The sequence below is a fragment of the Triticum urartu genome, chromosome 5A (genome assembly GCF_056163025.1).
Source record: "Triticum urartu cultivar PI428250 chromosome 5A, HENAU_Tu73, whole genome shotgun sequence".
In the NCBI taxonomy this organism is placed as follows: Eukaryota; Viridiplantae; Streptophyta; class Magnoliopsida; order Poales; family Poaceae; genus Triticum; species Triticum urartu.
Genome location: NC_141877.1, coordinates 389,049,613 through 389,060,931, shown reverse-complemented (window position 1 = coordinate 389,060,931; position 11,319 = coordinate 389,049,613). Strand labels below are relative to the sequence as shown.

At 44.6% G+C, this 11,319-nt stretch overlaps 2 protein-coding genes across 3 annotated transcripts; one reads left to right on the top strand and one right to left on the bottom strand.

The window, feature by feature from the left end:
* Positions 1 to 4,265: 4,265 nt before the first annotated feature.
* On the top strand, positions 4,266 to 5,234 carry LOC125530686 (uncharacterized). Its single transcript, XM_048695082.2, has 2 exons — positions 4,266 to 4,700; positions 4,883 to 5,234. Exons 1-2 carry the CDS (start codon positions 4,567 to 4,569, stop codon positions 5,031 to 5,033), a joined length of 285 nt encoding a protein of 94 aa, XP_048551039.1. The 5' UTR covers positions 4,266 to 4,566; the 3' UTR covers positions 5,034 to 5,234.
* Positions 5,235 to 5,345: 111 nt separating this feature from the next.
* LOC125530685 (hypersensitive-induced response protein-like protein 2) lies at positions 5,346 to 8,554 on the bottom strand. Of its 2 annotated transcripts, none has more exons than XM_048695080.2 (6): positions 8,409 to 8,554; positions 6,997 to 7,192; positions 6,708 to 6,828; positions 6,336 to 6,427; positions 6,167 to 6,263; positions 5,346 to 6,032 (listed from the first exon to the last, which is right to left on the bottom strand). In XM_048695080.2, the coding sequence occupies exons 2-6, from the start codon at positions 7,183 to 7,185 to the stop codon at positions 5,677 to 5,679; spliced, it is 855 nt and encodes a 284-aa protein (XP_048551037.1). In that variant the 5' UTR covers positions 7,186 to 7,192; positions 8,409 to 8,554; the 3' UTR covers positions 5,346 to 5,676. The 2 variants fall into 2 exon arrangements, with proteins under 2 accessions (XP_048551037.1, XP_048551038.1); XM_048695081.2 differs by lacking the exon at positions 8,409 to 8,554 and adding an exon at positions 8,368 to 8,390.
* Between the last annotated feature and the right edge of the window lie 2,765 nt (positions 8,555 to 11,319).

The window sequence follows — 11,319 nt, the reverse complement described above, 5'->3', positions numbered from 1 at the left end:
TCTAAAAGATTTCTAAAAGCAAAATTCAATCCAGCATAAAAAAAATTGTATAATCATCCACAAATTCAAACCATGCGTAGGGAAATTTTGTATGATCAATTTCATCCTCTCCCAAGATTGTGCAACATGTTCATGATCAAGTTTCTTAAAATTCATAATATCGTTCCTAAGGGAGATGATCTTAGCGGGAGGAAAATACTTGGAAATAAAAGCATCTTTACACTTATTTCATGAATCAATACTATTTTTAGGCAAAGATGAAAACCAAGTTTTAGCATGATCTCGAAGCGAGAACGGAAATAGCTTCAATTTAACGATGTCATTATCCACATCTTTTTTCTTTTTCATATCACACAAATCAATGAAATTGTTTAGATGGGATGCATCATCTTCACTAGGAAGGCCGGAAAATTGATCTTTCATAACAAGATTCAACAAAGCAGCATTAATTTCACAAGATTCCGCATTACTGGCAGGAGCAATCGGAGTACTAATAAAATCATTATTATTGGTGTTGGAAAAGTCACATAATTTGGTATTCTCTTGAGCCATCGTGACAAAGCAAACAATCCAACACACGAGAACACAAAAAGCAAGCGAAGAAGACGAACGGAAGAGAGGCGAAGAAAAGGAAAATCTTTTCGAAAATCGTTTTAGAAGTGGGGGAGAGGAAAACGAGAGGCAAATGGCGAATAATGTAATGTAAGAGATGAGAGTTTATGATGGATACTTGGTATGTCTTGACTTGTCGTAGATCTCCCGACAACGGTGCCAGAAATTGGCAAGTTGACGAGCGACGGGTCTTGATTTGGCATAGATCTCCCCGGCAACGGCGCCAGAAATTCTTCCTGCTACTTCTTGAGCTTGCGTTGGTTTTTCCCTTGAAGAGGAAAGGGTGATGCAGCAAAGTAGAGTAAGTATTTCCCTCAGTTTTGAGAACCAAGGTATCAATCCAGTAGGAGAAAACGAACAAGTCACCAAATACATGCACAAAGAATCAAACAACTTGCACCCAACGCGACAAAGGGGTTGTCAATCCCTTCATGGTTACTTGCAAAAGTGAGATATAATGGAGATAGATAAATGGTAAAGTAAATATTTTTGGTATTTTTGGTTTATAGATCGGAAAATAAAAGATTGCAAAGGAAGTAAATCGGAAACTAAAATTGTAGATCGGAAACTTATATGATGGAAAATAGACCCGGGGGCCATAGGTTTCACTAGTGGCTTCTCTCAAGATAGAAAATATTATGGTGGGTGAACAAATTACTGCCGAGCAATTGATAGAAAAGCGCAAAGTTATGATGATATCTAAGGCAATGATCATGAATATAGGCATCACATATGTGTTAAGTAGACCGAAACGATTCTGCATCTACTACTATTACTCCACACATCTACCGCTATCCAGCATGCATCTAGAGTATTAAGTTCATAAAGAACGGGGTAATGCATTAAGCAATATGACATACTGTAGAGGAACTAACTCAAGCAATATGATGAAAACCCCATCTTTTTATCCTCGATGGCAACAATACAATACGTACCTTGCTGCCCCTACTGTCACTGGGAAAGTACACCGCAAGATTGAACCCAAAGCTAAGCACTTCTCCCATTGCAATAAAAACCAATCTAGTTGGCCAAACCAAATCGATAGTTCGAAGAGACTCACAAAGATATCAAATCATGCATATAAGAATTCAGAGAAGATTCAAATAATATTCATAGATAAGCTGATCATAAATCCACAATTCATCGGATCTCGGCAAACACACCACAAAAAAGTATTACATCGAATAGATCTTCAAGAATATCAAGGAGAACATGGTATTGAGAATCAAAGAGAGAGAGAATAAGCCATCTAGCTACTAGCTATGGGCCCGTAGGTCTGTGGTAAACTATTCACGCTTCATCGGAAGGACAATGGTGTTGATGTAGAAGCCCTCCGTGATCGAATCCCCCTCTGGCAGGACGCCGGAAAAGGCCCCTAGATGGGATCTCACGGGTACAAAAGGTTGCGGTGGTGGAAAAGTGTTTTCGTGGCTCTCTTTGTTGGTTTTGGGATATATGAGAATATATAGGCGAAGAAACTAGGTCGGTGGAGTCACAAGGGGCCCACAAGGGTGGGGGGCGTGCCTTCCGTCCTTGTGGCCGCCTCATGGCTTCTCTGACTTGGACTCCAAGTCCTCTGGATGTCTTCTGGTCCAAGAAAAATCACCGCGAAAGTTTTATTCCGTTTGGACTCTGTTTGGTATTCCTTTTCTATGAAACTCTAAAACAAGTTAAAACAGAAACTGGCACTAGGCTCTAGGTTAATAGGTTAGTCCCAAAAATAATATAAAATAGCATATTAATGCATATAAAACATCCAAAACGGATAATATATTAGCATGGAATAATCAAAAATTATAGATACGTTGGAGACGTATCAGCCCCCTGCCTTGTCGCCTCCTCGTGCACTCTTCGGATTACTTCTAATTTTCCTAATCTTTTAAATATTCTAAAACGGAGAAAAATTGCCATTGAAAACGTTTTGGAGTCGGTTTACTTACCGTACCACATACCTATTCCTTTTCGGAGTCTGAAACGTTCAGGAAAGTCTCCCTTATGTACTCCTCCAGTGTTATGATATTAATAATATTGGTTTCAACATTTATGGGAGTACCTGAGATATAATGTTTGATTCTTTGCCCGTTTACCACCTTCGGGTTAGTGCCTTCGGCGTTGTTAATTTTGATGGCGCTAGAACGATAAACCTCCTCAATAATGTAAGGACCTTCCCATTTAGAGAGAAGCTTTATTACAAAAAATCTTAAACGAGGCTTGTATAGCAAGACAAGGTCACCTACATCTATGATGATACGTGTTTTTGTCACCATTATTGTCATAGAAGTGTCATAACCATGACAGAAAAAAGTTTTCATTCAGACCATAATGTCACGGATGTGTCTTTTTTTTATAGTGTGAGCTCGGCCTCCTCCTCCTCGGTCATGGGAGGTGGTGGCGGGGACGGGGACGGCGTCGGTGTGAGGCCGCGCACACGCGTACGCCCGCGTGTATGGGGCAGGCTCTGAGCACGAGCAGGACGCGACCGGGGCGGGTTGGGAGGACGTCTGGAAAAAAAGGATTACCGCCGCAGGTCGTACTAGTCGTGGAGCCATGTATCCCACATCGGCGAATCCACGGTGTACCTACGGTCGTAGAGCAGATCAAGTGGGAGGTGGGAGCGGCGACGGTCGATCTTCCCCTTGCCAACCCAATGCCATCCCATGGCGTCGACGGGGTGGTGGATGAGAGGAGATGCGCGGTGGCTAGGGTTTACTCGCTCGTGTTGGGGCTCGAGGAGGCAATCGGGCTCGGAGTGGAAGATGTGGACTGACCGGTGACCGGGGCAGTCGGGGCCCGCCGCACGTGTGCAGTTATTTTGGGCGGTGGAGGCTGGTGGACGGCCGCCACGCGTCCCTGAGGTGGACGAGAAGCAAGCGTGTGCCCGTCCGTTCGTTGTCCGCATGGACACAAACCAGGAGCAATTTTGCTCTAAAAACGAGGCGGGCCGGACGAGAAGCGGATAAAATTTGCGGATGCGGCCGCGCGTTGGGTCGTGGCGTCTGTTCGTTTGGGCCTATACGGACACTCGCAGACTAGATGAGGTAGTGCGTTGGAGTTGCCCTGAAGGCCCGTACGCGGCACGGTGGCCAGCACGCACGCAAGCACGCGGCCGCGGCTATGACCGCCAGCACGCACCCCATCATGGGGCTATGGTGGCCACCACGCAGTTGCAGTGCCAGTCAGCACAACTGTGGCTGCAAGCGCTGCGGCCAGCACGCACACGCGATGGCTACGCAAGGTCGTAAGCCGCTTCCCTCGCTGTCGTCCACTCTGTCATCAGTAGCCTCGTCCGCCCACCCGTCGTCGCCGCGAGGCACCGCCTCCTCTGCCAATGTTGTTGCGTGCTCCACGCGAGAGAGATGAGAGAGGAAGGAGGATTGGGTGGCTGTAGGTGGGATCGTATGGACGGGTATGACATGGAGTGGGGTGTCAGAGCGCGCCCGGCACGTCCGCAATTCTCTCATATTGCCCCCAAATTTAGTCTCAATTTGAGGGTGCCGGCCAGTCTACCCTCCATTTAGGTTAGGAATGATGGGGTTCGGTTGGGTCATTTCATTGTCTGTCACTAATGCGGGCGGACGATTCAAACGTTTAGGGGGAGAAAACGTGGTGTCCTAGATGGTGTAATCAACATCTCCAAATAATCAATCACTTTGCCGACCACAGGCCGCAAGACACATATGCAGAAACATCACCTTCCCGAGTCCCGACCGTGCACATCAATTTGCGCATCACTGTCAGAGCCGAACAAATCCTAAGCACGCCTCCTGATTTCCTCCGCCATTTCGCTAACACGGCGTCATCGCCCCATCGGGCTTAGTTTCATCCACAAATCACCTCCCCGTCTCGCCTAGGATCCAAAGGCAAAGGGACCAATCAAACGCGGAGAAGACGAGAGCTTCAGGACTTCTAGGAGCCAGTCCAAGAACTGGACCTTGTTGGGACAACGGACCGGCCATGGCGCCGCCGCCGCCACCAAACGAAGCGGACCTCGCCGCGCCGGCCGCGTTGCGGGCGCCGGCGGACGTGATCTCCCGGGTCTTCTCGCAGCTGGACTGCGTCGACCTCCTCAGCTGCTCCCTCGTCTGCAGGTCAGCTCCCCCTCTTCCTGCACGCGCGGTGTTCGACAGATTGCCTGCTGTAGGTTTGTGCCGATCAACTTACGGACGGCTTCTGAGGCACAAAATCTTGAGCTGTTTGTGTTTTGTTCAGCGTATGCAATAGGAGCAGTTGTTTTTGATCGGTAACCCGTGACCTGAATTACACTCACCAGGCAGTGGTGCCGCGATTCTGCGGAGCTACGGGAAGAGTGGAGGATGGAGTACATGGACGCCTGGAAGCTGCAGGGTCTCAGCGTCAAGTCCGATGCCCGATCGCCGTGCCCAACTTGCTCCATCAGAAGCCTGCGAACCTGGTGCCCTTGACCTTCAACCAGGCAGGGCACTGGAGTTGCATCAGTTTGCCACAAGCATACTCAGTGTCAGTGCTACCAGTACAAGACCAAGCTTTATCATGTGTGCATACATGCTTGATAAACTGTATTGAATTTACAGTGTGCAGTTGTACAGTTATACACTTTATCAGGAATTAAGAGTGTGGACTGCAATTGTAGCAATTTTCATTCACATGATGGATCCATCAAAATCTGCTATTGCCAATATCCGAGAACAACTGCACCTCATTCTGATGAGGGCTCCAAAGCAAGTCATCTGCTCAATCCAACCGAGATAAACTCATCACAAAACACAAATACCATAGTTATCACCAAATAATAATTAAGATAAGACTGGTCAGCATCCAGGCTCACTTGCAAGTAGCAACAAGTAGCATTCAGGAATCTGGCTAAACTTTTCTTACAGAAACCCACTCCATGCAAGTCTGATTATCTAGGTAGTAGTTCACACTATAAAATTCACAACTTAACGTAGTAGCTCACACAGGTAGATAAATTACTCACGACCTTGCCAAATATCTATCGCGTAAAATATGTTTTTAGGGTAATGGTGAATGATGAAGAACTTCACAACTCTTGCAAAACAGAAGCTATCCCTTTCCATGGTCCTCCTCTTAGAGAGTGTTAGCCTGAAGGAGCCCATCTCTGATCTGCGATGCCACATCCTTGACGGCCACAGGACCATGGGGGATGAACACCGAAGAAGACTTGGACGAGGCCCCAATCTCTTTCATGGTGTCGAAGTACTGGGTAACCAGAACCATGTCCATGATGTCCTTTGCAGTGGTGCCAGGGACGTTCTCAGAGAAGGCGAGGACGCTGTCTCTCAGACCATCCACGATAGCCTGACGCTGCCTTGCAATGCCCACACCAGCCAAGTACTTTGACTCGGCTTCTCCCTCTGCTCGTTTAATCTGGAGAATCTTTTCAGCCTCTGCTTTGTCGTTGGCTGCCGACCTCATCCTAGAAGCTGTTTCACAAAACCACATTCATGTTAGATATGCAAAAGACAATTCTGAGCACGCATCAAATCATCTAGTATATGTTTTGCTGCCAGTTTAATCTGATGTATGTGGATTGAAAGCAAATGAGCATTAGACTTGCCTGCATTGATCTCATTCATTGCCCTCTTGACATGCACATCAGGCTCAATGTCAACTATCAGAGTTTGCACAATCTCATACCCATACATAGACATTGCCTACAACATTTGCAAAACAGGTCAGTCAAGATAATCTCTCTGCTCTAGGACAACAGGACAGTGAACAAGAACCTTTTCAAGCTCCTCTTCAACAGCTTTTGCAATGTCATCTTTCTGCACAAATGCATCATCCAGCTCCAGCTTTGGGACAGTGGCTCTAATAACTGAAACAAGACACATAGCTTTATGAGTACTAATTGCACACAAAAGGGTAAAAAGCATACAAATCTTATCCTTTGGATTAAAAGTTAAACAAGAAACTGGTGTTAACAAGCATACTAAAGGAAGCACGTGAATCTCAGTAAATTGACAACCATTTGAAATAGAAAATCTGCAGCTTCAGTTAAATATCTGAGGATAAAAGTACGAACATAAGGCTAAACCTGGACACAGACAAGGGATGTAGTCAAAACATTTAGCGAAATTTCGTGGACAGTAACTTACCATCAAAGACGTACGACTGGATTTGTTGCTTTGTGTTGCTCAGTTTGTAGAAGGCATCAGATGCCTTATCAACAAGGGCACGGTATTGGACAGAAGCAACAACAGTCACAAAGACATTATCCTGAATGGGCACAGATTAAGATATCAGAGTTGAAAGAAGAAGGAAAGTGTTTTTCATTTGTAGAACAGAGAAAACACCCAAATGGGAACATTGTAAGTGATTTTCATTTGTTAAGATTGCTTCAGCAAGTTATTAAATAAGTACAGATACGATGATACAAGACAATACCTTTGTTTTGGTTTCACATCGGACGTCTAGCTGTTTCACACGCAGTGAGAGGTAACCAACAATCCGTTGCCCTATGCACCAAGGCAAGAAGTGGCAACCAGGCTCCAGGACCTCATTAAACTTCCCAAAAGTTTCTTTGATAGCAACAGTTGACTGATCAACCTGCACTAAACCCAAAACGCCACCCATGGTTTATCTGCACAATGGAAAAGATAGTAATTAAATAAAGTTCAGTGAAGTCATAAATGTCGACTGTGCAGACTGCAAAGGCAAAGATGAATTGTTCATCATCCAAGGATAACCATCAATAAGACTACAGGTATATGGCGTGCTAAACTTGTACACGTTGTGGTTCACACATTACAGGTGGCAACCTTGGCCAGTACATAACATTTCATATTATCCTACTTCAAGCAAAGAGTATTACAAATAGGGTTCGTGACCAATTTGTAATACCATTACAAGTTGAAACAGTGAGACCTCTGAAAATACATGCATAAATTCATGATGCAACACATGCTTTCAAAACCAGTTACCATAAGACAGAACAAAACAACTGAAGAAAAATCCAGACAAATATAACTACGAAGTACAGCTTTGCCAGAATAACTAGGTACAGATTGGTGAATTGTGAAAGAAATAAACCAAGTGCAGTGGGTGACTTAAATCAGAGGTGAAGGGGCCACTTGGTTGGAATTCCTGGGAGCTAATAGGTGCTACCTCCGATCCACAAAAAGTGTGGCAGTTGTGAACTAACCCCAGTTCAAGACTGGGGAACTTATTTTGGATCGAATGGTACAAACTATGGAGAGATACAGCCATACGAATACATGACAACTCAGGCTAGCCCGCAAGACGACCGCGTAGGGGTTTAATTACCAAAGTAATCTGACTACCAAGCAGCTTAAAAATCTGCAATTAGACACTGAAAAATCAACTATTATTTCACAAAAAACCCCAAAATTCCGCAATCTACTCTTTAATGGCCTGCTCGCAAATTCAAGGGCCTGCAAACTATAACTACACCTAAGAAGCGATCAAGAAAGCACGACGCATAACACATCACGATCGATTACAACCCACAGGGGCGCACATGTTGGACGAAACCACGATACCATCAGGCAATTGATTGAGCAATCGACCAAATCCTTCTCTTATTTTCAAAGATCACCCTCTGCCATCTGAAGCAGGGCCACTCCCTCTCAGTAAAAACTAAGAATTTGCGCAAAATTGCAGCTATGTTCCACCGATGGGGACCTACAAGGGGGGAAATCTTGCGACCGGCGGAACACAAGAAGGCGAACAACAAAAGACATGGAGAGAGCCCATCTAGAAAACCTAGACGGCGCGCAATGCATCAATCTGATCTACCGCGTAATTCCGACGAGAGACGGGGGGAAGAGATCGGTCACCCTGAGCTGAGCCTCGGCGAGCAGGGAGATGAGGGAGGAGTGGGAGGATGGTTTCGCCGGAAGGAAGGTCGTTGGGCGCCTGGGGTTTTCCGCTTCTTCAGCGCTGGACCAGAACCCTCCTGCACTGGGGATTGTGGCTGTGTGGCGTATATATACGGGCGGCAGCAGAGGAGGAGGCTGATGGACGGCTCAGATCTTGCTGTGCCCATCTTGTGGTCTTGATGGAGCGGATGGTCTAACAGATATACATATATCTTTTCCCTAGAAAATAGGTCAATAAATGTTTTCAGCCATGTAACAAGAAATATATCCCTTTCAAAAAAACAAGATAATATATCACACCAAAAACATAACCATATCGTAGGATAACCATTTTTTGCGAAAATATAAAAGGATAAGTTGTTATAGGAGTATACAATATATGGGAGGCAGGGGAGGCGGCGGTTCAACAGTTGGCGATGTTTATTGGAAGATATGTAATCTCCGTAGAACTGTTTTTTTTACAGGCAACACATAACAACTGTTATGGTTTAGTTGGTGAGGAAAAAGGAACTGAAACTCGAGGATTACTTCTAAAACATGTCACGGACATGTGGGCTCTATATATACTAATGTATCAAGAGGGTAAAAGACCCAGTCTGCAAATGCTCTTCCTCGTCCTTTGCGATTGGGAAGTGCCGATCTGCGTAATACCGAAAGTCCTCTTCTGCTCCTGATCTCAAATAAGCTCGGGGTGAATAGTAAAATTAAAGAAATGAAGAAAAAAATGTGACCAACTTTGACAAATGTATTTGTATACTTGCAAATTTTCATCACAAAATGACATTTAGGTCATGAAAAAACAAAATCGATACTCCAAAATGCTTTCAAAAATAGAATTTTTTTTGCAGCATCTTTTTTTTGCAACGACTTTCATGAATGTCCTTTCATGATAAAAAAATCAAGCACACAAAACATTTGTCAAAGTTTACCACATTTGTTTGGAATTTTTGCATTTGTTTACCATATTTTGATTTACTGTTCATCTGGGAGCATTTGAGCTCGGGAGCAGATACTCCACATTCTGTTTACTTATTTTTTTTCTAAAAAGGGGCTCCTTGGTTAAACAATTATTTTTTATATTTTTTAGAGAATATAGCTTTATAGATTATTAAGGAAAACGCTCACACTCAACCGACTGATAATTGATCGTGTGTCGGTCACCAAGGTATTTGTTGCGGTGGCAACACAGGGCATGTTGCAACAATCAAAAAACGGCTGGCATGTTTGCAAAGGCGGGTGCAACATGTGTCATGTTGCAAACCTCCAAGCACCAGAATGGCTCATATTGCAAACACTCGTGAGCTAGGTTGAAGAGGTCCAAATCGGACGCATGTCGCGCAATGAATCCAACAACTCTGGAGGCGGCTGATCTCTTCCGTGCGGAAGTCGACTAACGCTTTGCACGTGACATAGATTAATCATAAACACACTCATAACAAAATAAAAGAAAACTCTTTTGTCCAACCTAGCTATTTGGCGTGTAATTGTATTATTTCTAAACTTTAGAAACCTTGAAAACTGGTAGCAAATTCAACGCCACCGTAGCTTCCAACACCACTTGCAAAATGGAAAACGTGTCATTTTTCATATCCTTTAACATACCTACCACCATGAAGCAATCCTATCAATCCGTGTCGGCTTGCATATCCAGTCCGTGCATAGGCATATGCTTTCAAGACAATCTAGCGCTTCCACTTCTTCAATGTTGAAGCATCCTGGCAGGACTCAACTCGATGAGAGTAGTACTTCAATGTGTCCATTTCTGACTACCTGTGCACGCCACTCCATCTACTTGGTTAAAAGTTTCATCCGTATTAATTTTCACCCAACTCCACTAGAGGCGATGTCCAATATCCGACCACTTATCTTTCGCAACAGAAAGAATACCGAACATATGCATTGACAAGTTCCTTGCCTTTTGTATATCAACTATCAAGCACTATACCCATGTTTAGCTCCGAGGAGAGAATCAACATAGTTTCCCAAGAACGGCTTGGGTGCAACAGTGGTGAACTCTTCTTTTGAAGAAATTGATATCATTCCTCATGTACCATGCTCTCCAAAAAGTAGGAATACCTATGATCTGGTTGTGGCGATGACACGGTCTAATAATAGGAGAAGTGGCCAGTCTTGGTCAGTACGCGAAAAACCCTCATTGGTCAAAAAACGGCTAGATTTCCCTCATGAAATAATGCAAGACGCTTGCCTGTGTGCACCTTACGACCGCATGGAACCTATCCTTTCCTCCGGACCATAATGCATCCTATGACATGGACGAGAGATCTGCTATACCCAACGTTCACCGGTCAAGAGAGTGCAGCCATTGCAACATCCGTTATGTGGGCCGTGTGGAGTAACCGAAACAAGTACACACACACAAGGAGATTAAATACCAACCCAACTGCTCAATGGAGGTCATAGAAGAGCTAATTAGAGCATTGGACGTGTCGTCCAAACCCCGGGTACCAAAGCCGAGGAGAGCTATTTGGAGACCACATGGGACGGGCGTGGTGAAGCTTAACACCATGTTTATGATTAATCTATGTCGCGCGAGATCACAATGGACCCTTCATTGCAGGGAGGTGGTGTGCTCAACATTTGGGTGTCACTGATCCTTTTTTTAGGGAAGGCCATCATGGCTAGCTTTATTGCAAAATTAAACCGGAATTACATCATCCAGAAGTTTTGGAATGACACAAGCTGGGGGATCATCCGTCCAGCTTCTACTAATCTTATTACAAAAACTATGACTAGCTAGCACATGAGCTGCTTGGTTCAAAGTACGACTACAATGTTTAAAGATAACCTTCCCAATAAGCATTGAAACATCTACACATTCCGCGAAGATGACCGCCGCTGCGTCCCACCA